This window comes from Phasianus colchicus, chromosome 2 (genome assembly GCF_987193195.1).
Source record: "Phasianus colchicus chromosome 2, bPhaCol1.hap1.1, whole genome shotgun sequence".
NCBI classification, from domain to species: domain Eukaryota; kingdom Metazoa; phylum Chordata; class Aves; order Galliformes; family Phasianidae; genus Phasianus; species Phasianus colchicus.
In genome coordinates this window covers 17877014-17904066 of record NC_143437.1, presented here as the reverse complement: position 1 = coordinate 17904066, position 27053 = coordinate 17877014, and the positions used below count along the sequence as shown (strand labels likewise).

Below are 27053 nucleotides of genomic sequence, written 5' to 3'. Positions count from 1 at the left end.
GCTTTAAAAACATACCTTACACTTACAGATGTTCAAAGAAGTCCATGAATGTAAAACTTGAACACAAGGATGGTGCAGAATGTGGCACAATGGGCCCACTTTCTGGGATTTTAACAGCGCTCTGTACAGAACTACTTCCTTAGCAAGGTGGAAAAAAAAAAAAAGGGAAGAGAAAACTAGGAATAATAAAAATCTAACGAAGGCCATTACAGCTTTACTGCCAGAGTACAAGCAGCCATTAAACTTGCCATGTAGGTGTTACACAGTCTTACAGTACAAGTAATAAGCTTCAGGTTTAAGATGAAGGACAAGATAGGTAGAACATCACTAAAGCATAAAATAATACAAGCAGGAGCTCGTGGTGTGAGGGGCAGTAGTCCTTTCCATGAAAGACAGTTCACAGGAGGAAAAAAAGCAACTTCAAAAATGGTATTTCACACTCTACAGGCATTAATTCACAATTAGTTAAATACAAAGCTCTACTTGTGTATTTAACAAAAACACTTCAAAGTTGACATTTCCTATAACTGGAGTTAATACAGACATGTACAAGCTGGAGAGGAGTCAAGGTAAGTAGCTGAAACAATGGGTTTGAAATTTTAAGTGAGAACATTCAATTTGAATAGCGGGTAATTACATACATGTGATGAACATTTAAAAGTCAGGATCTTCCCAACACCAAGCTTTGTGATGTTTAATGTCTCTTCCCTTCCTCACCCAGTGAGCATTAAGACAACTTAAAGCCAGAAGGAATCATCCTCTGGGAGCACCAGGAGGAGGCTGAGTGTGCTGTCAGTCACAGGCAGAAACATAAAACTTACTTCAGTGCTTTCACTGGGCAATGAATAACACCAGAAGAAGAGGATGGCAGGGACAGAGCCAGCTGGTGCCTGCAGAGTGAGACACTAAGGCTTGGCACTCTAGTTTCCCAGTCAGAAAGAGACCTGAGCCAGCCAAGGAGTGTTGGCAATTAACCCAGCTTTTGCCCTAACTCAGATTTATCTGCAGCCATAGAAGTTATCTAATGCCTCCGCTCTATCCTTTAGCAGAATTTGAAGGATTTAAAAAAGAAAGAAAACAACTTAGGTATCCTCCTTTTGTGTGGTATTTAGGATGCTTCTTTCAGAGGTATTCTGCAACTCACAGGGAGATCTCTTCCAGGGCTTGATATCCAGATGTTATCACAGCATAATACCAGTGGGGTATTGTGAAGACCCGTAAACAGGAAAATTGCACTTTTTCTTCCTTTAAGAGAAAAGCAACCACCTCCAACTACTGGTAGTACTTGAAGAAGCGTTGCTGGCTTTTGTAATAATAGCTGATCAGTTATTCAGTGAGAAAAAGTTAGGAAAATTTATTCCTACTTCAGCCAGAACAGAAGGAAGGTGAGAAAAATCAGCACATTCAAAAATAGCTTCTTATCCTCATAATATGCTGAAGAGCTGTCTACAGACAGACAAGGAAAAGTAACATCCTGTCCCTGTAAAGCATACTGCAACATCTCGGGGCTACAGGACAGAGAAAAGAAATTGGTGAGACACCTGCATCCAGACTGTCGGAAATAAACCTCGTGTTTGGCACCAGCTGGGGAGCTGGATCTTTTGTTAGCATAGCAGAGTAGTTAGGCACTAGTTAGATACATAAGAAGTATATCAAACATTAAAGTATTGTATTAAATATATGAAAGATTTGACTGGGGTCTACTTCTGTCCCTTTATTAGGTCAAAAGGTGAATGCAAGTGTGTCATAATAAGCCAATGTCCTGCAGCTTAATCACACACTAAATCAAAAATATAGAAAATAAATGATAATCCTATCTACTTACATAAAAAGGTGATTTTTGGATAAGTTTCCAGACTCGCAAAAAATATGCAGAAAACTGCATACAATCAGTTTCCAAAAGAATTTCCAAAAGAACAGCAGTTTCTTGTAAAAGGGGGGAAGGGGGGTTCCAACCTGCTAGCCAGATCTACTTCAACAAAAGCTCTGGAAAATTGACTGTTGAACACTGAGGGGCCCATCCTGCTACCGCTGGAATGGAGAAATACCCACTGCTGTGAGGATGAAGCCTTGAAGAAAGCATTTCTCCTTCCCCCACCACCTTCACAAATCATTCTGTGACAAGATACAGAAAAAAATCAGCTCTAGGGAATAACTGTGATTTAAAGGACTGTGATACGTAGTGCGTCCAAAACTTGGTAAGAGTGGATCAGGCAAGGCTAAGAACTAAGATTCAGCTGTTAAAATCATAGTTCAGTTTTCTCATCTGCAGTCGTCCTCTTCCTGGCCCAAGCAAAGCACAACAGCTGGCCGAGGAGCTCTTCTGCGGCCACCTCACTTGACCCATCCTCCTCCCATTCACTTCACCATCACTTCCAGCAGCTCAAGCTCCTTCCCACCCCACCTTCTCTTTTTCCTGCTCTTCTGCCACCCAGCCTGCTACCCAGGACTCTGAAATGCAGATGAGAGGAACTACAGTAGCACAGCAAGTGTAAACAGGTTAGTAGGCCTGCCACATCTTTATTGCTACAGGTCTGGCAAAAGGGCAGTCTCCGACCTTTGGTGGAGTTTGAGGCAAAAGGATAATAATGGTTAAGATAAAGGTGATGAACAGCAAAATTAGGAAAAGCAGTCAAAATATTTCAGGGCTCTCAGAAAAACCTGCATCTGGAAGGTACTGAAAAATTTTGCACTTGGATGGTAGGCTTGCCTCTGACCCTGAAGTAGTGCTGTGCAGTATGTGATGGTCCCGTTTGACCTACTGGCATGAATACAGTCATTTTCCTGCCCTTCGAAGCCTAAGGCTACTACACACAGCTACCATGACTTGTGGTTCAGTTCACAGAAGTCTCACAAATAGGGTCATTCCTTGTGCAATGTTTGATGGAGGTGAAGGTAAAGTGGTTTCTTGGTCAACAGTTGCAATTTCTTCCTTTTAAAGTCAGTGGGCTTTTTGTACCTGTAACCACAAGAAAGTGAGTTAATGCAAGCGCTAATGGCCATGAGGAAGATGAAAGCATGCCAGAAAGCTTGTCCTGTCCAGATCCTATTACCATAATCTTTTAAATACAACAGATAAGATTGACTGGAACAATAATGAATGGATTTACAGGAAGAAACTCAAAAAAGTACCCCAGCTAGTACAGATTCAGTTCAGCACTCTTTCTACAGAAGAGAACAGCAAAGTTCACTTTCTTCTGAAACAAAACCTCAAAATCCCTCACTCAGTGGACCTTCACCTACACAATAGCGTTAAAACTCACATCATAAGCACTGCAGAGTAACAGGCTGATCTATTCAAAGTAGACAGAGAAAAACAAACAAGAAGCACTACTAATCACCTAACAAAGCTTTGAAATGCTCATAAAAATATATTTCAAATCAGTTTCAGATTTTCTTTACAGATGTCCTGCACCAGAAGATCATGGAAGTTCACATTCATTTTTTTAAATACAGCTGATCTGACATTCAAGCTGATGGCAAAACAGAAGTCTTCGCTGTAGATCTTGCTAACTTCACATAAAATTCAGCTACAAACACCAGCATTTCCACTGGAAATAGTCTCGTTTTTGAGAAGGGTCTTTAGCTATTTTATTTGTCTAAAGCCTGTTATCTTCCCTTCTTTATTAAAATTAGAATATTCCTTATGCAACTCATGCAATGAGTTAATTAAACCTTCCATGATACAACAATCTACATGCTGTAACTGAAGCATAGTTCATTTCCTCTGTAATTGTCAATAACTTACAGTTCTATAACAATTGCCCCAGGTTTAATTTCATCCATCTCCATGAAAGCAAAGCACTTGGTGCTAGTAAACCTTTTCTTAGGCTTGTAGTGTTTGAATTCAAAGAAAATAGCTGCACCTAGAGTGGAAAACGGTAGAAGAAAAATGTTAGCAATTATGGCCAACACTCATCAGAAAATTTATCTGCCATTAAGATGCTCTGTGCACATTGGATGGAGTCATCTCCAACATTTCAAAAAGACACCGTGTTCTTACAGTGCTCATCACATTCACAAGAGTTTGTACTCTTCACTCAGTGATTCATATCCAGGGAACTGTCCAACCACTGGGAAGGTCACAAAGAAACACAACACCCTCATAGCAGAGCAGACTGCTGCATTTTATTTGGTTTCATTCATTCCTCCCCTGCCTTCAAATCATCACAATGACCAATTTGAAAATGACACAATGAAAAGGTGTTTGTTTTTTTTTTTTTGTCTTCATCTGGAACTTCAGCCCTGCAGCAGCAGCTCGGACTCAGCCTGTTTATTAGATCTGGAACAACTCAGTGTCTACATTTTCCAAGCTCCCCAACCCCATTTCTGCTTTCTGCTACTACATACCTTTTGTTAGTTTTTCAACATGTTTCTGAATCTCAATGTCCACATTAAAATGGACATACGTGTCCTCTTTCCTCAAAGCCACAGGAGTATCTTGCACAGGAGTCAGATCTATTCCATTCAAATCTGCAAGAAAGAAACAGAATGAGAATGGGAGAGGCACTGCCTGCAGTCCCTGCTTTGCTGCCCAGATGCAGCATGCGTTATCCCTGCTGGATCTTCAGATGGGTGTGGGCTGGACTCCAGCTGCCAGCACCAGCCACCACAGACAACATTTCTCACAAAGGTTCTGCTCCCAAAACATCTTGAGAAACAAAGAATGAATCCACAATCGGTAGAGCAGGTGATAGGCTCCTCCCACATACACTTTCTGACTTTCTGTTCTACATCACAACCTCTCAGCTTGCAAGCAGAGCACCATGTTAACACAAAGCCTTGGTGGAAATGTGAGCCTAGAAATATGCAGTCTTTCTCAGCTCCAGAAAGGAAATGAAAGCTAGCTCTGAAGGCAAGCAACAGTTTTAACAATATGCAATGATTTAAGAAAGGCAAACACTGAGGGAAAGGAACAACAAATCTCTGCTTTACAAATTCTCTTCCAGGATTTGATGTGAGAACCCTGTTAGTGCTGGTGTTTTCTCATTGACCAAGAGAAACTCGGCAGGAAAGAATGGAGTTTGATTAAACCACATCCATCCAGCTAGCCCCACCACTGAAGGTGCCCATCCCTCAGCTTTCTGGCATTCTGGAGGCAAAGAAAGATCCAAAATGCCTAGAGAAATGCATGCTTGAGGAATAGTTACATAAGCTAAAAATAATGCTGCAATGCTGTAAACACAAGTACTGCATGTTTTTAAGACTCTTGCCTTCTTGTCGGTCATGTTTTAACTTCATAGTTGAAAAATCATCAGAGGAAGCAGGGTTAGATAAAGCTTTCTGCCTGTATGTTTTGATAAGTAACATTTGAGAACCTGGGATTTGACTGACGTTCAGTACTGTGCCCCTTGTGCCTGCCAAAGAACTCAGCCAGGAGATGAAGCAGCCTGATCATACGCCTAATAAGTACTTCAGCACTGCCTTTGGAATCTAATAGCACATCTAAAGGACAAACACAAAGTCACTACCACAGCTGAGCAGAAGCTGACAAAGAGAAATCATTTGCTTCCAGTGATTGTAAAGACAAGCAGAAGTCAAACAGTGTGAGTTAAAGGTAAGCAATTCTGACTACAGTGGATTCCTGCTAACGGATGGGGAAGGGGCAGATGCTCCTGCTAATGAGACTCTGAATACCAAAAATCTCACTCTCAAGCATAAGCCATCAACCATGTTGTCATCTAAAACTGCTTATCTGCAGCTGACAGAGGCATTGATTCCTTCAGACTCACAGAAACTCTTCAAGAAGAGGCAGTTAGCCCACCAGGCCAGCTGAAATATTTTAGTGCCAAGGCTAAAATGTATTTTATGTTTTGTTTCACTTTCAACCATTCCTTCCCAACTTCGTATCCATTCCTCTAAAAGTTCAAACCTTGGTAAGAAGACCTTCATTTTACAGAAATAATTGGTTTAATGATAGGGCAAGAATGGAGCCATTGAGCTGTGGTTTGCTGTCTCCAGGAAGCCCAGAGACCAGTAAGTACTGGGGAGTACAATGAATCCAAGCACTTGCACTTAAAAGTCAGCTATAGATGCTGCAATAGATAGAGCAGCCTGCCAAGTCACTGTTACTCAGCTTGCAGCTCAGGGGCAGCACCCCTCAGTGCAGTGGTTTGACTCCCACTATCTCCTAAAAACAGATTTTTCCCATCCTTGAATCAGCCTTAACACCACAACATATACACGTAAGAACAAATGCTGTTCCCTGCAGACAGAAAATAAAAATAAAAATCCATACAGCTTTCAGGAAACGCACACTTTCTCCAAACTGGAAACGAGGAGCCAGGAACAGAAATCATTACCCTTTACACTGACTGTGATGTAAGGATCAATGCACTGCCCAGCATCTTTCAGACCAATTTTCTCTATGTTGATGGTGAGTAATGTCATCCCGGGTTCAGATGGCAATCTGGGTAATAAAGTACCTGAAAAGAGTAAAGCACATTGTTAACCCTTTGAGTCACCTTATAACGGAGGTCATGTGCATCCCACCACCTCTCATGGAAGAAGATGCTCTCCAATGCACAGATCTTAACCCAACAGCACACAGCACTACAGGAATGCGTGCACAGCCACGCATAATTTGACAGATTTCAAAGTCCACACCAAGAAATCCAGGGTTGCTTCAAGTCAAATGAATTCATAAAAAAACACTGATGTCCTAAGAACAGAGAAGAGCTTTGTTTAAAGCATTCTTTCTTGCTCTCATGCAGAGTAACTCATGCATGGAATTCCATTTATATAGTTTTTAAGGATTAAATTTGGGAAGCTGGATTCAATCTGCAGCTGCAGGAAGTTCAGACACTTAATCAGGAGCACCCACCCCACTGAACATGACTTGGCTTCATGCTGAACACTTAAGCTGGGAAAACAAGGAGGAAAATGGCATTGTTGCAAATCCTGCTGGATGCAAGGGAACCAGAAGAGAGACCCTTAACTTTCTGAGTTCTATGGGTCTGTACCTAAATGAAAGCATTAAGAAAGGAGTTCCTAGCACTGCATCAAGAAAGTTCAGAATCAGGTAATTTTTGTCCACAGTGTGTGGCCACAACGTAGGTAAATCCTTGTAGAGTGAAGGAAGACAACACATCTGACAGGAAACCTAAACTGTCCAAACTTGGTATCATCTGTGAGATTCCATAACTAACAACAGGGTAGGTTTCTTCATGCTGATTTTAAAGAGAATTGTCAGGCTTCAAGTCTGCCTCTAGTATTAGATGAATAAGTACAAAGACAGAAAATGCTCAGACGCATGAACAAGTTTAAATTAAAGTTTTGGTATTCTAATTAAAAAGAAATGTTATTCCAAGGCTTGAGATCTAAATAAAGTAATAATTTCCTTTGGCAAGTTCCAGCTGGGTTTTCCTTCATCCCTTTTTTCCTTTGATCCGCTTGAAAAGTTGGGAAACTGAGGCGTTTTTGTCATATTGGAGGGACTAGCTTTAAAAGAGGGGGCAGTGTGTTCTGCTGCAGAGCTACAGCAAGATTTCATGGGCATTCCCACACCCAGTCCTTCTTTCAGGGCAAGGAACAGCAAGGCCTGAATTCACATCTCTGTGACAGCACATATCTGTACCCTCCTATCTTGGCAGAGCCATGTCCCAGACATACAGTACACCTGACAAGGTATCGTGGCAGTATCCGACCCACACTTCTGAAGTAATGGGATGGGCTTCTGATGATAACATAAAGAACGTTTAAATTGAATTTATTAGAGAGCATCCATTTCTATCAAGCAGCATACACTCTGGTTCACCTTGCTGCTACCTCCTGAAGAGATATTCAAAACCGCATTTATTTCAATCTAGAGGAACATAGATCAAAACCTTTCCTCTCTTGGGCACAAAACTCTGGTCTGCCATCTTTCAGTTGTCTCCTAAAAGCAGTATGCCTTGCCAAGAGCTAAGAACAACAGTAACTTGGTTTTCCCTATCCCTCTCTAAACGACAGTATAACCAACACACAAAAATCACCTATGAGATATATCAGACTCCAGTACTTAGTATAAACATTTTGGCTTTAGAAATGCTATTCTGCTCTTGAAAAATGCTTTCCAGGATGTATGAAGTCATGGAGTTACAACGAACAGGAAAGTTGGGCCCACTTCCAGTAGGTAAGAAGATAGTAGACCAGATGGTCCCTAAGGAACAGGGTCTCACTACTGCCTCAGCTGAAGGACTAGTCACTCCAGGGATTGGCTAAAGCAGCTGGCCATCCTGTCCCATACAAGCCACAATCATCCAGGCAGCTCTTTTACTGCAGTCACTTCACATCGGGGCCATTACCTGACAGTATCTTAAGGGATAATATTACTAGGGCTGGCCATTGCAGTGCTATAGTTTGGGCCCATGAGCCTTTATCAGGCTCATACTGAGGCTTTTCATGGGAAAATATCAACTGCTTCCAACACAACTGAAAGGAGTCATTCTCAGAGATGGAGGAGAGCATCCACAAATGCGTTCTTAGTGTTCTTCCACAGCTGCATGTCAGATATACAGAAGTGAAGCAACCTAAAGGCTCACTGACACCAGGACAGGGGTGCCCAGTCTCTCCAGCCCCATTCCCAATTTAGAGAGAAGGCAACAGGTCTCCTGCTGGGTTCACAACAGAAATAGGTCACAGAAGGATCTACTGCCAGCACAGCACTCTAGTAAAGGTAGTACAACCAGGAGAAAGGCAGATAGGAAACCTTTGCTGTTAAGTGGCTGCAAGTCATTGGTCAGATCATCTTTACACAGTCTAGAAGTGTAACTAGATACGTACTTTTAGTGTAAGATTTCCCCTTCAAATGTGTATTCTAAAAAAGAAAATCTAGTAGCCATGGGTAGGAGTAACATTGTAAGTCAGCTTATCTTTAGTCGCACATTAAGACTTCTAGAGAGCTACATGTAACACCAAATAGGACTTTTTTTCCAGGCGCTGAATGGAAATGAAGATTAACACACTGACACCTAGTAATGTGATCATTACCCTTAAGATTGTACTTTGAGCTTTGAAATTAAGAGCTGAATGATGAACATCACAGCTACATGACCATGATCAAAGAAATAACAGTATGTACTAAAATGTTATCATACCTTCATTGGCTCCTGGGTTAGATGAATGGTGCAATGTGATAACGATGAAGCCATGCATGTAGAAGACAAGACAGTTAGACAATACAATTATGCACTATGGATTAAAGGCATACTGGAGCAGAGCACAACGCAGTTACAGAATCAAAGAATTGTAGTGGTTGGAAGGGACCTTGGAGATCATCTGGTTCAACCCCTCTGCTAAAGCAGGTTCCCTACAGCAGGTTCCACAGGAAAGAGCCCAGACAGGTTGCAAGTATCTTTGGAGGAGAAACCACTCTGAGAAGCCTGTTCCAGGACTCTGTCACTCTCACACTAGAGAAGTTTTTCCTCGTGTTTGTATGGAACTTCCTGTGTTCCAGTTTATGCCCATTACCCCTTGATCTGTCACCGGGCACCACCACCAAACAGAGCCTGGCCCTATCCACATGACTCCCACCCATTAGATATTTAGAAGCTTTTCTACAATCCCCACTCAGTCTCCTCTCCTCCAGGCTGAACAGCCCCAGGTCTCTCAGCCTTTAGTCAGTCAGGAGATGCTCCAGGCCTTTATCATGTTTGTGGCCCTCTGCTGGACTCTCTCTAGAAGTCCCCCATCTTTCTTGAAATGAGAAGCCCAGAAATGGACACTAAGTACTCTTAATTCAACATGGAAAGTCCACTTAAGAAGCTCACCTCAAAAGCCTGCAACTGCATTTGCTTAAGCCTCTCTGCCCACAGAGAGAGCTACCAATTCACATCCAACAGGTAAGAAACACCACACAAATTCAACGGGAAAACAAGATCTGTGTTCCAGTCATACAGAACCATCTCAGGGGTTCAGGTTAACATACAGGGAGGTTTAACTTCATGCAGAAGTTTCCAAAAAGTCAGATAGACCACGGAGTAGATGACAATGGAAAATGTCAATAAGAAGAGGTGTGAGCAACTTCTCTAAGAGCACCATTTTACAAAGAAGTAATTCTGTAAGAAAGTATAGATCCCACAGCTCTCTTCTTTCTGAATTAATCTTGGAGAATAATTCAGCTGTAAACACAACCTTCTTACAGTCAGCTTAGATTCTTTCTCAAGCACATGAACAGTCTCTCTGTCCACTGTATGCAGACAGCTCTGATGGCTTGCACAAAGAACTACAATAATAGTTATGGCCTTATTGGTTTGCCAGCACACCAAGAGTTACTTACTCCAAGTGTCTCTCACTTCTTCCCCCAGCTTAAACCTTGAATAAACAGTGTGCTGAAAGGTATAAACAAAATAAACCCAGAAGTATCCCTCTTCCTTAAACTTGACATTTATCTAGTTAACGGAGACGTCAAAGAACAGAATTTAATACTTAAACCACTCAGAAAAATCTAGAATTGAGTAGACTTATACAATCCAAGAAAAATTTGAGATTGATATGTACCATACACACATGCCCAGAGGAAGCTTAAATGAATCTTCTGATAGATGATGTACTTAGAACAGATAGAATGTACCTTAATAAACAGATTTATCACAGTGGATAGCAAAGATCAAGATAGCAGTAAGTCAGCAATGCAATATCCCCATATATTATAGCCTCTTTGCATGCCTAGCATAAACAGTTATAGACTATGCATATCTACACCAACACAAGTAGCAGGGACTACATCCAGTAGCACACACTGCCTCAAACCTAAGGACAGAAATATATTTTCTTCCTCAACCACAGCTAGCTATTACTCATACAATTATTATTGCTAAAATATTGAAATTTCTCAGGTCTTTCAAACATAATTCCAGATCTAGTTTCCCTATTTGTTATCTCCTTCTTGAAATAGGAAGTTTTCTAGTCTGCTCCAAAACTAGAAACTCGTTTCTTCTTCAAAGAAACTACATCAGGAAGGAAAGAAAAAAAAAAACCCAAACCCTCTGTTGGAACATTTTATTCCTTTACTGCTAAACTCCCAAAAGTTGAGGTCGAAGGAACACCTCTAGAATCTGCAGGTACATCCATTTCTAGAATGTCTTTGTGTGGACAAGGACTTCAGCTACTACAGCCAAAGCTACCCCTCTTCTTGGCTTTAGTTCAAGCTATTGTCTTACTAGATAATGCAACGGAGGACTAATCAGCAATAGCTTCTCACATCTCTAGCAAGATGTGATACTCCTTGAAGGAGCAAACACTGCCACAGGTTACATTTGAATGTGCTCAGAATGCTTCACATAATACCATTAAGAAAACACATGGACTGACAATATTGAGTTTGAAGAAAGAACAAAGACAAATTACTTGAGGTAGATGGCACCACCTTGCAGATTATGGGTACAACTGTTTTGCAACAGGATATAATTTGCTGAGAAAAAAAGTCCACTGAACACTCTCATGGTTTTCCAGTCCAACACTAGAGTTTCCAATACAGCTTGCTTTTAAAACCAAGACGGAGAAAAGGGTTTCTCAGAGACTGAATTTACACATGCTGCATAGATAGGTAATAGAAAGGTGGTGCTCCTACCTGGAACTCTAGCAGGAAAAGAGTCTGGAGACCCTGCTCCAGCTCCTCCTTCCTCATCATCCTCCTCAAACTCCAAGTGTTCCTCTTCTCCTGGTGCTAATATCTTCCTGTAAGTACAAAAAAGATGACTGTGACCAAAGATAATTCATCCTCTGATTTTCAACTTGCACAGCAGCATCTGAGTATAAAAGCAGGAGCAATATTTTTCAATGTCATTTCACTTTTCTGATTAACTACCACTGTAGAAAGCTTCCTACTATATATAGCAGAGTCAAAAACCAGGAGATCTACAGAGACGTAGGACCTACCAACTACTGATTTTACCAACATTGTATTTTAATTTTAGCAGTAACTGGAAAGCTAGATTTCAAAACTTCTATTTTTTCCACCTGCTTACCCGATGCAAGGCAGCAAGGGGGCAGCTCTAAGAAATTCTCACGTCTCAGATTCACACCATACAGCGATGCAGTTCTCTTCTTACCTGAGTGGGACAGGCTGAACATCAAAGGGGAACTCCTTATTGTAAGTGAGGATATTCTTTAAGACTGCAGAGAAGGAAAAAAAAACAAACAGTAAGAATCTATACATGTAAAGAAGCATCTAACACTTTGCAGATTATAGTAAAAAAAATAAAAAATAAAAAACCTACCACATTCATACTTTAAACATGAATAAAGTCCTCATGAAAGGCATATCAGTACAACTTTCAGACCTACAACTGTGACTGCAGAACTTCACCACATATTTATATAGGCATATATAGGATAAACACAGCAACAATTAAAAGCATCATAAGGAATAGTGACAGGCCCCTCAGGGTAATGGTACCTTCACTAGTGAAGTAGGTATTTCCAGAAACATATAAACAAACATTTCATGACGGCTAAAAGGCCTAAAAAGAGAAGAAAGCTTTCAGAGACAGGGAACAAGGAACCCAAACTGGGCAGCCTTCCAGCACAGCTGAGGTTCAAGAAAAGAATTCTCTTACTCTCGGAGAGATGCATCACAGAAAGTGAAACTGCCCCTAGCAGAAAAACCTCAATGAAGTAGAATCTCATACTGACCAAGTGCACATTAAACAGAAGCAAAAAAACCTGCAGTCGTTCCCCTCCCTTCTTCCAAATTTTCATATGCATGAGATTCCTCCCTCTTCCCAGTAATATCAGTTTCTCTTCCAATGTGAATGAAGATCCCCTGAAAAAGCCTTCTTGCAAATAATCTCAGTTATCACTAGAGGGCATAAAGTACTACAGCGATACCAGCACTGTGAGAAAAAGGTGAACAGCTTTACAGCATCTGAAACCTTGACACAGCCTGAATGCAGAGTTAAGCATACACATTTCTGCCAAAAAGCTGCATCTCTACACGTACAGGTTGGTATCAGCCCTGCTTATGACAGTTTATTCTTGGCAGTGTTAGTAACAAAAATGATACGCAGAATGCTTAGATCAGAAATGTTTCTAGAAATATCACCCAAAATCTTTCACAGCAGAGCAGGTTTTAAACCAAGTTTTTAAAATGAATTCAATTCCGTCTAATCACCAACAGTAAATAATTTCACAGTTATAATATCAGATTTATTGACCCCACACCATCAGGTAACTCTCACACCTCAGGAGGTCACCAAACCCACCCACCAACACCCACTGCTTTTCAGCTAGAACATTTCCTGATCACTTCATCTCATCTATGCACAAATGCCAGCACGTGCACACAGCCCATCCACTCCTATAATGCATTATAACACTGGTATAAATTCTCACAGGGAAAATATTTCCAAGTTTCAGTGTGTGAGCAATGATTTCATACAGCACAGACTCAAAACTACCATCTGTACGTATGGGCCCTCCTGCAGCATTATCCCAGCACAAGAAATTTAGTGACAAATCCTATAAACAAATAAAACCAGTCAAGTTCCTCAGTGTGAAATGCAAGCATAACAAGTAAGAGGAATGAGAAATCGACAGCACAGGGAAAAAAAAAAAAAAGCCTGAATCTTAGGGCTCTGGTTATTTACAACAACATTCAAAATTTCCCATCTGTTTTCACAGCTCCAGGTGCAAAAAGAATTAAAATAAACGAAATTTTCTTAACAGCTATTTTCATTTCACTCTAACATCACTTGGCCTAACAAAGGAAATGCTTATTTGCATCGCCTGTCCATTTTTTTTTTTTTAGCCTTTCCTGGTGGGAAATAAGAGAAAATTGACAACAGACAAATTATACCACATCATTGTGTACTTTATGAAATTGCCAGTGTTTGCCTGATTAATATTTACCCTATTCAAGATATACTCAAAAACCACAACAAAGACACAATTCAGACTGAAAGAGACCAGAACAATCCAAATCAGATAGCAACATCGAGAACATCAATGTTCAATTGTTGTTGCAGAAGCACTCATTCTCCTCCAAGGAAAATAACTCAGTGTCTTTGAAGACCGATGGTCACACACTCACCCCTCAGCTTCAATATAGTAATTTGTATGAAGTGTGGGCTGAATGGGCTTCATGCTGCTGAACAGTGTTTTGACAGCTAGAAATCAATTCTCAGAGGAAGGGCAAAATAAGCAACAACAGTGCAACTGAAATTTGGGCTTTTTAGAAAAGCAGGCATCTAAAAGGAAGTTATAACCTTCAGAATTCACTTCCTTTGATTTGTAGAACAGAGTGATCAATTAAAACATAAATCCTCTCTGGTCATTACCTAATGGAGCCTAAGATCTGCAATCACTAAACTACTACAACACTTTAAATACTTTGTAAATAGACAGCAGGAGTATTTGTATGAAATAAATCCAAACCAGAGGATCAGATATCTGGCAGAGGCCAGATATGCAGCACACAGAGCGAGAAAGAATAGTTTTAACACAGAATTAAAGCCTTTCCTGAGTGTATGGACTTCACAGACCTAGCAATCTCATAATGCAGCTCCATTAACAGCACGTGGACTCTCTATTTTGGTACTGACATAAGGAACCTCAGTTCCACATCCTGCCTCCCCACAACCTTTTCTGTAGGATGCTGTGCTAGTTACTTAGAGAGCCATAATGCAGAGAAATTCAACTTAATCATAAGGTGGCAACACTGCCTGCCCATCAGTTATCCCCAATATCTCCCTAAATGATACAGGTGTGAAAAGAGCAAAATAAAACCATTTTTTTTCCCAAACATGAAAACAGATCTTCCACACCTCCTGTTCCCCAAGAGTAACAGAAATGTTGGCATTGACGATTTACTTAGATATGGAAGCTCTGATCATAAAGATGCTTTGAGAACAAGTCAGTCAGCGTTATCGAAAGGACTACGTACCAAGTAAGTAGGTAATTCCTACATGAAAAAGAGGTTTTTTTTTCTGGATAGATCTATCAAAAACTGACCCAGGATCAGTTAGGAAAAAACAACAGCACACAGAACCATTCAAAGACTGACTCACCTCCTTGACTTCAACTTTTAACTTTGTTAGCCTCACAACATCACTGTGGCTAAGTGGCAAGTGATTGGCTACCATCAGCACAAGTTAAACTTTTCCAGAAGAAAACCACATTCAATACTACAGGCAGGAAGTGTTGGAATTCTGTTCAAATAAGTTACGTGCAGGTATATTTTCCAGCTGAATATATACTACGCTGCTGGTAGCTTAAGTCACTATTCTGTGCAAAGTCAGCAGTATCCAAAGCATTACTTGAGAATAAAAAGCTTAATGCATCATCTGAAACGTTATACGGCTACTACACTGCAGAATCTGATGCATGGACTCAGATGTGAATGATCCAAATCGTTTATTACAAGTTCTCACATCACTTATAAATCTTCACAAGTTTTCTTTTTCTAGCTTTCCCACCCACCCTACAACTTTCCCATCCACCTTCACACGTCAACAGAGCATTCTACAAAAGACTCTTCAACCATTCACGCAGGCGTTTATCCAATCAGAGCCGTGAGACGTTCTTTCTCCTTCTAGAGGTGTCCTTGGTTCTCATGCTGTTTATCTTGCTCCACAGCTGCTGCTCTGAACAGTTTTTCTTGTATTCCCACACTATGCTTTGAAATTACCCACATTACATTCCTTAATACATATCAACATTTGTCTACGTGGTAACAGATATTTGGAAGAACTAGTAGTTAATAGTACTGTCAAACCACACTGTGATCAGTATTTGTGTTGCTGTTATATTTTTCACTGCAATTATGAATGTCACTTAAAATACAAAGATATTACTTACTTGGTTCCAACTTCTTCAGATCCTCAAGCTTAAATTCATCCTGTGATTGAGTGGACTAGGAAATAAAGAATTAATCTTGTATGCATCTTCCCCCTCAGACAAAGCTAATACATTTCAAAGCAAGCATACAAGCTGTTCCCTTTGTTCAAGCACATTGCTACTTCAAAGCTGTCTTAAAACAAACAAAAAACTCCACAAATCTCCTTGAGGGGAGGCTAGGTTCATAGATGAGGCAGAAAGTATGCCTCTTATCATTTATTGACAGAAAATGTACCCAACATAACGAGATTTCAAGTAGCTCATTGAGCTTTCATTCCCATCACAAACAGGCACATTAGGACAGAGAGACTTGTTTCAATTCTCCCCCAGCGAAGTTGTACCGAAGCGAGATCACCTCTAAAACTGCAAAGCAATGCTCCAAAAGGAGCCCACACAGTTCAAGACATACTTGGAGCATTATAACACTGGCAGAAATTACAGAATGAGCTTGACTAAACAACTCAGCTGACCTAAGAGCTCGCCACAGGGATTCTCATCTCTTTCTCCAACTCTGATGATACAGCTTCCTCATCTGGCTCGTAGCACATCTGCTTCTCTCAGTAAGCCTATTCACTTACTAACTCAGAAAACTTTTTTTTAATTTTTTATTCTGAGTTAGTTCACAGTTTGGCAAGTTGAAGCAGCGACTTCTGAGATAAGTGGCAGTGTTAGTGTAAGAAAAGCACGAGTAAGGGGACTGACATTGGACATTGCCTTTTAGGTAGAGGATCAGGTCTTAACTACTGTGCCACTGCACTCACAGTAGCTGTGAAGATTAGCCACCATTTCAGCATTTCCTTAAGGCCTGATTACTGTCTTGGTTTTCTTGCTCAAGTGTCAGTAGGGACTTGAGAAGACTGCAGAAGGACAGTAAAGCTATAACCACACTGTCTGGAGAAGAGGCGATGACCATATTCATTAACTGCTCTATTCTCTGCTAAGAAATCATAACAAAACTGCAGCATGTGAAACACTCTCTAAAGTGTGTAGGTGAAAAGTTGTAGTACCCTCTCACTAAATTCTGAAATCCTGGAATTACTGCTGAAGAACCAACATCAAGGAAGACTATTTTTGTAAGACATCCTCCCTTCAGTTCAGCAGCCTATCACATTTCTGTATCTTCTGTTCTGGAAAGTGATTTGACCTATGAAACCATTCTACAAAGGAACAAAACTGCCCTTATCACAAAAATCACTGTGACTCATAACAAATGCAATGCTGTTCAAACAGTCCAGGTAGGATCAAAACAGAAAGACAGGAGAGCTAATCAAATAATCCTGACTGCTGCCTAGCATCCAGACTAGTCTGCTCAAACCTCACTCTCATTCTCAGCTCCAGAATGCCATAATGACTGAATTTTCAATGTATTGAAAGCTCTCAGAGAGCTGAAGGCAGCACAATGGCACTGCTGCACTATTTACACCAACATGAAGCATTCAGAAATGCTGCTATTAGTATATTGATGCAAAAATTCCCTGTCACCACTCCTGATTGGGAAAGAATTAATCAAATAACTCAAATTACCCAACTTACCAGTTCATTCCTCCCTACCTGCACTCTTTCTACTCAAGACACAATCCTCCTTGCACTCCATTATGATCTATGAAGTGGGCAGCTTAGTGCAAGGGTAACTCTAAGGGTCTCTTTACCCTCATGCACAGGTTAGGCAGACAAGCTCTGCAGGCTGCAAATGAGGCAAGCAACCAGAGATACAAAACCTGAAGTCAAATTCCTGTAAAAATCATAATACATTCTCATACAAGCAATGTATACATACTCATACAAGCTCTCAGGGAGCTGCCTGGGGCATCACAATGACAACCTGGAAAATCCAAGCGTTCAAGGAACTGATCGTTCTGCTTCCAGAAGTTTTGGCTATGTCTGAAGACTGCATTAGGATTGCCTACCACCAAGCATGAAATCACACGGGAAAGAGAACTGTACCTGTAAAGCTGCACTTCTCAGTTCCAAGCATGTTGCAATTTTAGCTATGGTTTTCTGAAAATAAAAGCGTAAATACGTAAGTATTGAAACTGCATTAATCCATGTTCTTATTTATGTTAAAAACATGTGAATAATAGTTACAAAGATTTCAGATCTATTCCCAGTATCAGATCATCTAGCATCAAAAACTTTTCAATACACAAGCAAGATTTTCTTAAAGTGCAGTAGATGAAAATGAAACATCTGCCATTTAACTTTTCTTCCACAGCCCATCAGCACAGATAGGGCTCATTCACTTAGCAGAAACTGTCATAATGCCTACCACATCATAAACTGTTTATAAGCTCAACTATTCTGAAGTAATAGGAGAGAGCCAAAAAAAAAAAAAAAAAAAGGGAAATCCAAACAAACCAACGTTTGTACCTTCTGAGAAGGAGCTGTTTGCTGCAATTTGCCCCTTTAAGGAGCCACGCTTACAGTTGCTTTAGCTTACTGTCTCAACAGACCAAGTCAGCCCTCCTCAGACATCAATGCCTAGAACATTAGCACAGAAAAATTGTGGTCCATCCTCTTCTGAGGGTTTTGGAGGGAGATGAGGTACTGCATAAAATTATATATATTATATAATCAAATAATATTAAGATGCTATAATAATGAAATAAGCAAGAGGGTTAGGCACAGCAAGACAAAGAGAATAAATAGGATGCTTACCTGTGTCACGAGCTCACTCAGGAAAGACCAGTGGAGTGGATCTTCTGAAGAGAGAGATCCTTCCCCGCTGGTAGTCAGCTCTTAAATGGGTCTAGGAGAGGTGGAGCCAGGCTCCACCCCTTCCTGCAGCACAGGTGAATTGCTTTCACCTGTGCTCCCAGGGCTGACTCATTGCTTGCCTCAGGTGATCAATCAGAGGTTCAGGCTGTGACTCAGCAGTTCCCATACAGGTACAAAGGTGGATTAAATTTCTACTTTTTTTTATAATTAACTTCTGTAATTTGCTCATGCATTTAGAGTCTGAGAGAAGTGTGAAACAGATTTTATTTGATTCAAACCTGCCAGATGCCTAAAATATCCCCAAGCAAAACTGCTAAGTAATTTGCCATTCTGATTTTAAAACATAGAAGGGAAGAGCTTCTAAACAGCCCTCCACTAGCAGCTGTACTTTTCAGGAAAGCTTTTATGCCTCACAAAAGAAGAAGCTGGGGAAGCAGTTACAGTTGTTCCTATTACTACCAGCTGAAAAACATGAAGAGGAATTCAGAATTGTGTAGTACGTCAGATGGATGTACCTGCATGGTTTATTTTTAGTGGTTTTGACCATCACAGGTTTGTTAATTAACCACAATGTTTTAGTTCTGGTTAATTAACAGAACTCAAGTTTTATCTGCACAATTCTCAGCTCTGTTGGACATGCAGCACATGCAGCAGTGCCTTGCTGCCCTGTATTATAATTCCCAAACTCAACAGTACATTTGCATGCAACATCACAGAATTAAAATATCATCATTTCCATGAAGGTCCATGTCACAGTCAACAAACTTCTATATTATTAAATTATGTTACTTAACAGAGAATCACAGCTGCTTCTCCAGCACAAACTGGGGAAAGACATTTCTGAACTGGAAAGGAGCACACACAACCCTGGGTTAATTTTAACACATTCAGTCCCACATTCAGGTTCTACAGATTTACATACAGTCAGACTGGGTGAAAGGAGATCAGGTAGTGCTACTGAAGCAGATTCTGCTCCCCGGGGAAAGAACACACTACAGCTGCTTGGTAACATATGGAATTCCTTTTTATAAGAGAACATCTGGAAAGATCTGTTTGCATGGGCAGAATCTCAAAGAAGAGAAAGGTGTGAAATAAAGGATAAAAGACAGGAATGCACAAATTCCCCAAGGAAAGGAAATCTCTGAGCAAAGAGCATGCCAGTTCCACGTTAGATCAAACATCCTTAGACTGCACCAGAAAAGAGCTATAAGTGAGTTTGCAGGGTGCCAGCTCACGGCCTCCACTATGGAATCAAAACTTGCGAATGGATTTTCACGTGGCTCTTCTCACTGTCTTGTGCACAGAGCATAAAGCTCGCACCATAAATCAGGTCTCAAGAAACACTGCTCATCTCCTGTCTCCGACGTTAACTCACTGAGAAGCTCAGCAACACCACCGTTCCCAATCCTGCAGACACTTAACTCTGTATTCTTAACATTGCCTGAATTGGAGATCTTATAACAGGACAAACAGCTAGAAAATGCATGCCCTCTGGCACCTGGGGGCTGAAGGGTGATAATGCCCCTAGAAACAGATTAATTGAAGAGAGTTTGGGATTCTTAAAATAGTAAAGAATAGGTTTTATATGGAATCTATTGAAACATGGCAAGCTCCCAGCAGGCATTATTCATAACTATTTTTTTAAGGGACCACACCCAATCCAAAAGTTAAAAATGCAGCTAAACACTGCTATCATTTTCAGCTGCAGCTATCCCATGCAAAGACTCGTTTTTGCAGCAGGGAAAACATTCTGCATCTCATTAAAAACACTGAAGTCATTATTAATTTTGCTTGTTTAAAGTCTTGAAGATTCAGTTTTATGTAAACTAGTGATTAGAAAGGGAATAAAGTCAGTTGATCTCGTAGTCAAGGTTTCTTCAGTGCAGTTGTGTGAGTAATGACTGTGCTAACTGTAAAGCAGTCAAAGATGTTTGCATAAATACAGAGCCAGAGCAGAGTTTGGCTTTAAAGAGAAGCCTAGGCTGCTGGGAGATCACTAGTTTAATGAATCATGCTATGACTGTGCAACAGTGCTTGCAAGTTAGCACTGTGCAAAAAGCATGGTTTTCCAAAACTGCAGTAAAAAAGGCACACGAGAAACAACAACTGAGGTCAGCAGAGGGCTTTAAAGGTCAAATTTACTGCATAGAGAACTGAGCGAGTAGCCATAGCTAGAGGAAAACTGACAGTTACAGCCAAACCCAACTGGATCAACTCAGCCAAACACAGCGGTTGATCATGAATGAAGACAGAACTTCAGAGAACGAAGGTAAAAGATAACAGCAGAAAGCAGATGTTAGGAGTGAGGTCAGCCCACCAGACAACAGCTGATAATATCCAACATTCACAGCTTCTAAGTGACAAAGCTGCTGCATAGTCTCCTTAAGACTGTTGCAGAGCAATTAGATTTAAACTTTTGAGTTTGCAACAAAACTCATAATCGTTAATGAGGATTCCAGCACCAAAAGTTTTGCCAGTCAAGATAGAGCCTTTTCTCAGTACTGAAACTCCAGAATGACATGTAGCAGTGGATAGAAGACAGAAAACCCAGGGAACTGCAAATTATGGAGACTGGTTTTTCCTATCAAACGAAGATGCATGAAGTCCTTCAAAACACGCTTCAGATCTCTAGCAAAAAGGTAAGATGTATGAATACCAAAATATCTGAATTCTTACCTAAACGTATATCTTTATTAGAAGGTAAATGATAACTGCTCACACTACATCTACGTGAAACAAATTAGTAGTATCTACGAAGTGTTGTCAGATTACAGGGTTGCACAGTTATATTAGCAAGTGACACACCATCAGTTATGATGTGGCCACGTCTGGACAGTAACAGCACCGTGATGCATGAAATAAACCCAAACACGTTAAGTTTATACATACCGTCAGGGTCAAGAATTTTAACTTAGCAGTGCTCCTTTCTTGTAGTTGCAAAGCCAGAAGTTCTAGTAGTTCTTCCTTGGTACAGAGGAATCACTGCTGAAATCTATCTACTCCACATGATATGTCAAGTAAAAAACAGTGACAATCTCACTGTAATTCTCAGTACTACTTATAGTCCTTTAGAAAACAGCTAGCTGTAATTTCAGGTGAAGACTGGAACAAGGGCAGTCCGAGCAACTGGAAATCATAATTAGTTTCACAAACTTGCCTTCTCCAGACAATGAAATTCTATGCACAGCCTGGCCCATGACATCAGATATGTAAACTGAAGCAAACAAATATGAATTCAGATAAACAAAGAAGAGGTTCTTACATAATAAATAGTAACTAGAAAAGACAAGAAATTAGGGAATGAGTAACTTTCCAGACCCGAGATGAAAGAGCAGGGCCAATGCCTTGACAGGAACTTATTTCAGTAAAACTAGCTGGTCAACTGTAGACATTTTTGAGAGGTAGCAAGAGAGGAGATATACTTAGAAGATATACTTCTAGTTAACTAAACTGACTGAAAATCCAGAAGTGTGCTTAACTCTATTCCTATATGCTGAGTGAACAATAATAGTGATGATAGTAATTTGTCATGATCACTGGATTATACTTGCAAGCTTCTGCAGAAATAGGGAACACCAGAGGAGTAAGCAGCTGTCAGACTAAAAGATCTTAGCACAGAAGCTTAAATTCTGTAGAAAGTGACAGGACTTCCATTTTTTGCTTTGACTAGCATTATTCGTGAGAGATGGGGCTAGGAGGATGTTCCCTTAATATATGAATGCAGTTGTGCAACTTGCATCTGAGGTCAGTTATCACCACTTGCTGAACCTCTCAGGCCTTTCCTCATGTCTGACCTCGCTTACTTCTCCCATCAGGACAGGATTACTTTCCCCAAAACTTGGGGAACATCTGTAAGCAAAGCCCTGCCTCATTATGGTTCTTACGCTCTCAGGAGATGGTGCCTCCAAAGTGGCACTAACAGCTTCTCTTTGCTGAAATAACCATATTTTCCAGAAGTCTCCACAGAGGAGAAACATGCAGTAAAGATGATAATAACTGAGGAATATGGAGAAAGATATTAGAAAGAGACAGAGAGCAGAATCAATGAATGAGTAAACATCTGCCCAAATGTTAACAAGGATCCTCCAGTTCAGGAAAGATGGCCCCAACCCTTCTCCAAGATTCTGACTCGGTTTAAGACTATTACGAGCCTTACCCTCCTCTTCACAGAAGGGCAATAGAAAAGAGAAGGCCAATTCTTGGCTCTTTTTGATGGTATATGTCAAGAAAACATTTACAGACCACTGTCAGACTGCACGTAGAGGTGTATTTCTTAGTAATAAATGATTGAGTTCATCTCCAATTTCTGTAGCCAGAGCTTGTTTTCAGGACTGACATTAACAAACACAGACCCCGTTACTCTAGCACCCTTTTAGCATACATAGGATTCTAGGCTAGGAAATGTCCCTGCTCAGGCAATGCTGCTGCTCAAACAAGGGATCTCACGATTTACAAGTCCGGAAATACAGATTTTCTCTCATATAGTATTCCTATGAAAAATGTAGCTTTATACAAGGTACTACAGATTGGCAAGACCTTATATCCCAGATTTCCTTGTGTTCTGCTAAAGATACTTGCGTGTGTTGGACCTCAACTAGCACATTCCTCCTAAAACCTGTCATAGAATGACAACTATATGATACTCAGACAAAAAACAGCCTTTTCAGCTGAGAGAAGGGAGGAAAGAGTAAAGACAGCTCAATATTTTGAAAGATTATAAATAAATAACATTGAGACTAGTAAGGAATATGCAGCTAGGATCCTTCCCAGTCAGGCATTACACACTAGGCTAAGATTCTCCGCACACACCCTCGACATCTACAGCTCAAGACATTTTGTATTCAGTCCTCACAAAATAAATCCTGTCAATGTTGTATAAGCAAGTTATCAAAAGGTCACCCAGAAAAAAAAAAAAACAAACACCCAGATGAGAGAACTCTGACTAGCACGTGAGACATTAGATATTCAATATTACACAGCAGAGCATCTGTCACATCTAATGACAGCAGCAGTTTCAGCCACACTGGGCTCTGCTTCTGTTATTGCATATTAAGAATGGAAAACAGGTATCATAAAGCTCAGGTCTGCCAGACACAAAAACAACATCTGTGAGACAAGTTCCTTGACTACACCAACAACAACGCTTACCTTTTGATCTTCTGTGAATTCTGAGTTGTTGTGCTGAGACTGTGCTTCTTTTTGAAGATGTCTTGCTAATCTGGAGGAGAAAGAGAGAAAATTGTACAGTGAGAGGACAACACAAAACCCCCATCACCATTGTCAGTCTACAGAAAACATGCCACAGGCTGCTGCTCCAAGCAGTTTCTTTTTCACAAAGATTTTGATAGCCACAGTAGGCCACACCAAATAAAAACAAACAGAAGACAAAGTATTATGCAGGAAAAACTACTTATAGTCTGTCAAAACAGGTATGAAGGTCCCTCTAGCCAACAGCCCCTTCTATAAGCACTGACCTTTTTCTTCCCCCACCCATTTTTTTTAATTAAACTATCATAACTTATACTGCCTGTGAAAAGGACCCACTGAGATACAAGTGCTATGTTTTTCATGGAGAATCTGATTGCCAGGAGGAGTGGGTGCAGGCAGAGGAGCAGCAGGTAGCTCAGGCAATGGCCACACGCTCTCCCAATGAGGGAGATGGGGACATTGTGGCTGAGGCTCCCAGGGTGCAGCAGTTCCCATTTGCGCCTGTCAGCATCATACGCAGAGCTCCAGCTCCACCCATTACCACCACAGAGACCAGTGTCAAGGGGTTTGGGAAGTAACAGCAAGCAAACAGCTCACGAAAGCGAAAGGAAGCTAGAGGGAATCTATGGGAAGAGTTACAGTTTCCGTCTAGGGAGGAAGGAGAAAATTAAACACATGAAATCGTGCAATTGGAAACTGCAATTGTTGCCATTCCCTGTGAATACATGCATATGTTTAGTGGCAGTGGAGAGAGGGGTTGAGGGGAAAACCTAAGACAACAACAGCATTGTGGACATCTCAACACACTCCCACTGGGAATCTCTTTGTAATTTTGTGCTCTTAAAGAAATTCGGCTTCTTGCCATGGGCACTAACCTGCTTTTTTCTGAGGGAGTGAAAACAGACACAATCACAGTCAAAACCTTTGAAAGGAACAAACTGCAGAACTCAAACGTTCCTTTGCTCCTCCTAAAATAAGCACTATTAAAAAGACACAAGGATTGAAGCCACTGTAGCTATCAGCTATAAGCAGCAAAGAACCAAGAGAATGGGATGAGATAACAACACAGCTTAGTTACAACATCCTCCCTTGTAACGGAAGAAAATGGTGGCAGAGGAAAGTCAAAAAGCACAGGCACTTGAACCTGAACATATGGTCACCCTTCCTCAGTGGTACAGCACAAGTGATAAACAGAAAGCTGTGTACATACATCACTTGGGCATTTAAAAAACAATTTCAGAAAACAAATAATCATAGCAGCAATACACCACCCACAATAGACAGCATCTTAGCAATAACACCTCCGTGAGCATCAGCAACAATGCTCTTTGCATTTGTTGCTAATACAAAACCACAAACAAAAAGCACTCTAATCCAAATAAGTGCATCTGGTGTCCCACTAGATGCTTGTGCAAGGTTGGACCAGGTCAAGTCCTACAGGTGGTGATGTCCAATGTGGGAGGTGCTGCTCGTGGCTGAGGCTTGCACACCAGCATGCACCTGAATGAGCAAAGGTCAATCTTGGCACCAAACTTCCAGGAGCAACACAAAGATCTGAGCAGATGTAGGCCCCCTGGACAAGGGAGGCAAGCAGTTGTGCCAGGAGCCATTCAAGCCCTGATTTGAACTCAGACTAGAAAGATCTTTCTCAGTGTAAGCAAGCTCATCATAGTTTATCACGATTCTTCCTACACTGATCTGTACAGACCTGGCCAATTGCTAAAAGAATCCAACCAACTGCGCCAGCATGATCAAACTCCCATTTAAAAAAGCAGCAAGTGGCACGAAGCCACAATGGGATGTTTCTCCAGAGCTAGAGGCTGGTATCTCACCCTATGCTTCTTAACTGTAGCCTCTATCCTAGTGATCCAAGCTGTTGTTGGTCTACCTGCTACATCGAAGAGAAGTGGATACAAAGAAAAGGCTCTGCTCCTCCCCAGGAAATCCCTGTCCATCTTTGATGTTCTCCCTCCTAGGGCCACAGAGTTCATCTGCTGACTGGACACAGGAACTCAGTGGTAAAGCTTCCAAGGGCAGCTCACAATGCCGCTACCCAGAGGAGCTTTCTTACAAACATATCATGCTGCTACGAAGTCAGAATAAAGCACAGGCACCAAGATCACCTCAGTTCTTATCAGAGGCAACAGAAAGGGAATGAAAATCATGCCTCAGCTCTTCCCTCGGTCCAGCTGCAATCATTAAGTGAACTTACTTCTCAGCAAAGCAAGCTCTGAAGGAGAAGCCTGAGGACTTTCTGTTCCGAGGGGAATTCCTTGAAGGAAACTAACCCCTAATACTGCCAAGGGGGGTTGCAGCGTTAGGGTCATAATGCACTCCTCATGACTGTGTATGTAAGGGCGCTTATTAAAAGCCTTTCCATCCCCGTGCCAAGGTGTGTAGCAAGTAACAGCTTCCTCTGAGCTGCAACCCAGCAGCAAACAGCAGATAACTGAGTGCACACCGTCCTACCCGCCGAGGGACCGTACGAGCACCTCACCACGCAGCGCTCACCCGGGAACGGCACTCAGCTGGGAGCCAGGGCAGCCGGGAGCTCGGACGGTGCCCCTTCGGCCGATACTCTACCGGGGGAGAGCGCTCGGGACTCGTTCCAGACGCCCACCGCGAGGACCTGAGGCTGGCGCGCTCAGCTCGCACGGATCGCGCTCGGCGCACGGCTGCCAGCCGCTCGCCCAGGTTCCCGCCAGCACTCAGCGGACCCCGCAGCGCGCGCCCGCCCGCCCAGTCGGACCCCGCGGCGCTGCCCCGCGCTCCGAATCGCCCGCACCCGGGGGGCTTCGGTCCGGCAGAGCGGCAGGGCGGCTCCCGGCCGCCCCCGCTCCCCTCAGCCGGGGTCCCGCGTCCCGCCTCGCCTCGCGGGGCGGCCCCGCGTTACATAACGGCACCGGCGGCGAGGCCGGGGGGGCTGCGGCCTAGGCCCTGCAGCCAGCCGCCCCGCCCCGCCCCGGGCTGCCCGGCGGGGCCGTGCCGGGCGGTAGGGGAGCGCTGCGGGGAGCCGCCCGCCCGCCCTCCCCTCTCGGTCCTCCGCGCCTTCCCCGGGGCCGCACTCACATCTGGTACTCGTCGATCGCCTCCACCAGCTGCCCCCAGGAGTCGAAGTCGGTGCCTTTCCTGAAGCTGGCGCCCCAGCGCTGCAGGAGGCTCCGGGCCGCCTCCGACATAGCCCCAGCACTAGGGCACCATGCTCACCCCGGGCCGGGGCACCGCGCCGGGCAGCCGCTCCCGCCAGCCCCACGCCCGCCGCCGGCCCAGCCCAGCCCAGCCGCCGCGACAACCAAACGCGGCGGCCGCCTCCC

The 27053-nt window shown here is 42.2% G+C and overlaps 1 protein-coding gene across 2 annotated transcripts; it reads right to left on the bottom strand.

The window, feature by feature from the left end:
* Positions 1–15: 15 nt before the first annotated feature.
* On the bottom strand, positions 16–27047 carry AIDA (axin interactor, dorsalization associated). Of its 2 annotated transcripts, XM_031596243.2 has the most exons (11): positions 26809–27047; positions 23680–23749; positions 17761–17814; positions 15778–15832; positions 12033–12096; positions 11552–11658; positions 9078–9089; positions 6303–6425; positions 4351–4473; positions 3749–3866; positions 16–2959 (listed from the first exon to the last, which is right to left on the bottom strand). In XM_031596243.2, the coding sequence occupies exons 1-11, from the start codon at positions 26916–26918 to the stop codon at positions 2863–2865; spliced, it is 933 nt and encodes a 310-aa protein (XP_031452103.1). In that variant the 5' UTR covers positions 26919–27047; the 3' UTR covers positions 16–2862. The 2 variants fall into 2 exon arrangements, with proteins under 2 accessions (XP_031452103.1, XP_031452113.1); XM_031596253.2 differs by lacking the exon at positions 9078–9089 and having other exon boundaries at positions 26809–27046.
* Between the last annotated feature and the right edge of the window lie 6 nt (positions 27048–27053).

What these genes read in the sequence shown, in the direction of transcription:
- AIDA (XM_031596243.2), bottom strand. Translation starts at nt 26,918, where the DNA reads ATGTCGGAGGCGGCCCGGAGCCTCCTGCAGCGCTGGGGCGCCAGCTTC. An exon ending in TGTTGAAAAACTAACAAAAG is followed by an intron (nt 3,867 to 4,350) that starts GTATGTAGTAGC and finishes TTTCCACTCTAG; the next exon opens with GTGCAGCTATTTTCTTTGAA. An exon ending in GGGGCAATTGTTATAGAACT is followed by an intron (nt 2,960 to 3,748) that starts GTAAGTTATTGA and finishes TTGTGGTTACAG; the next exon opens with GTACAAAAAGCCCACTGACT.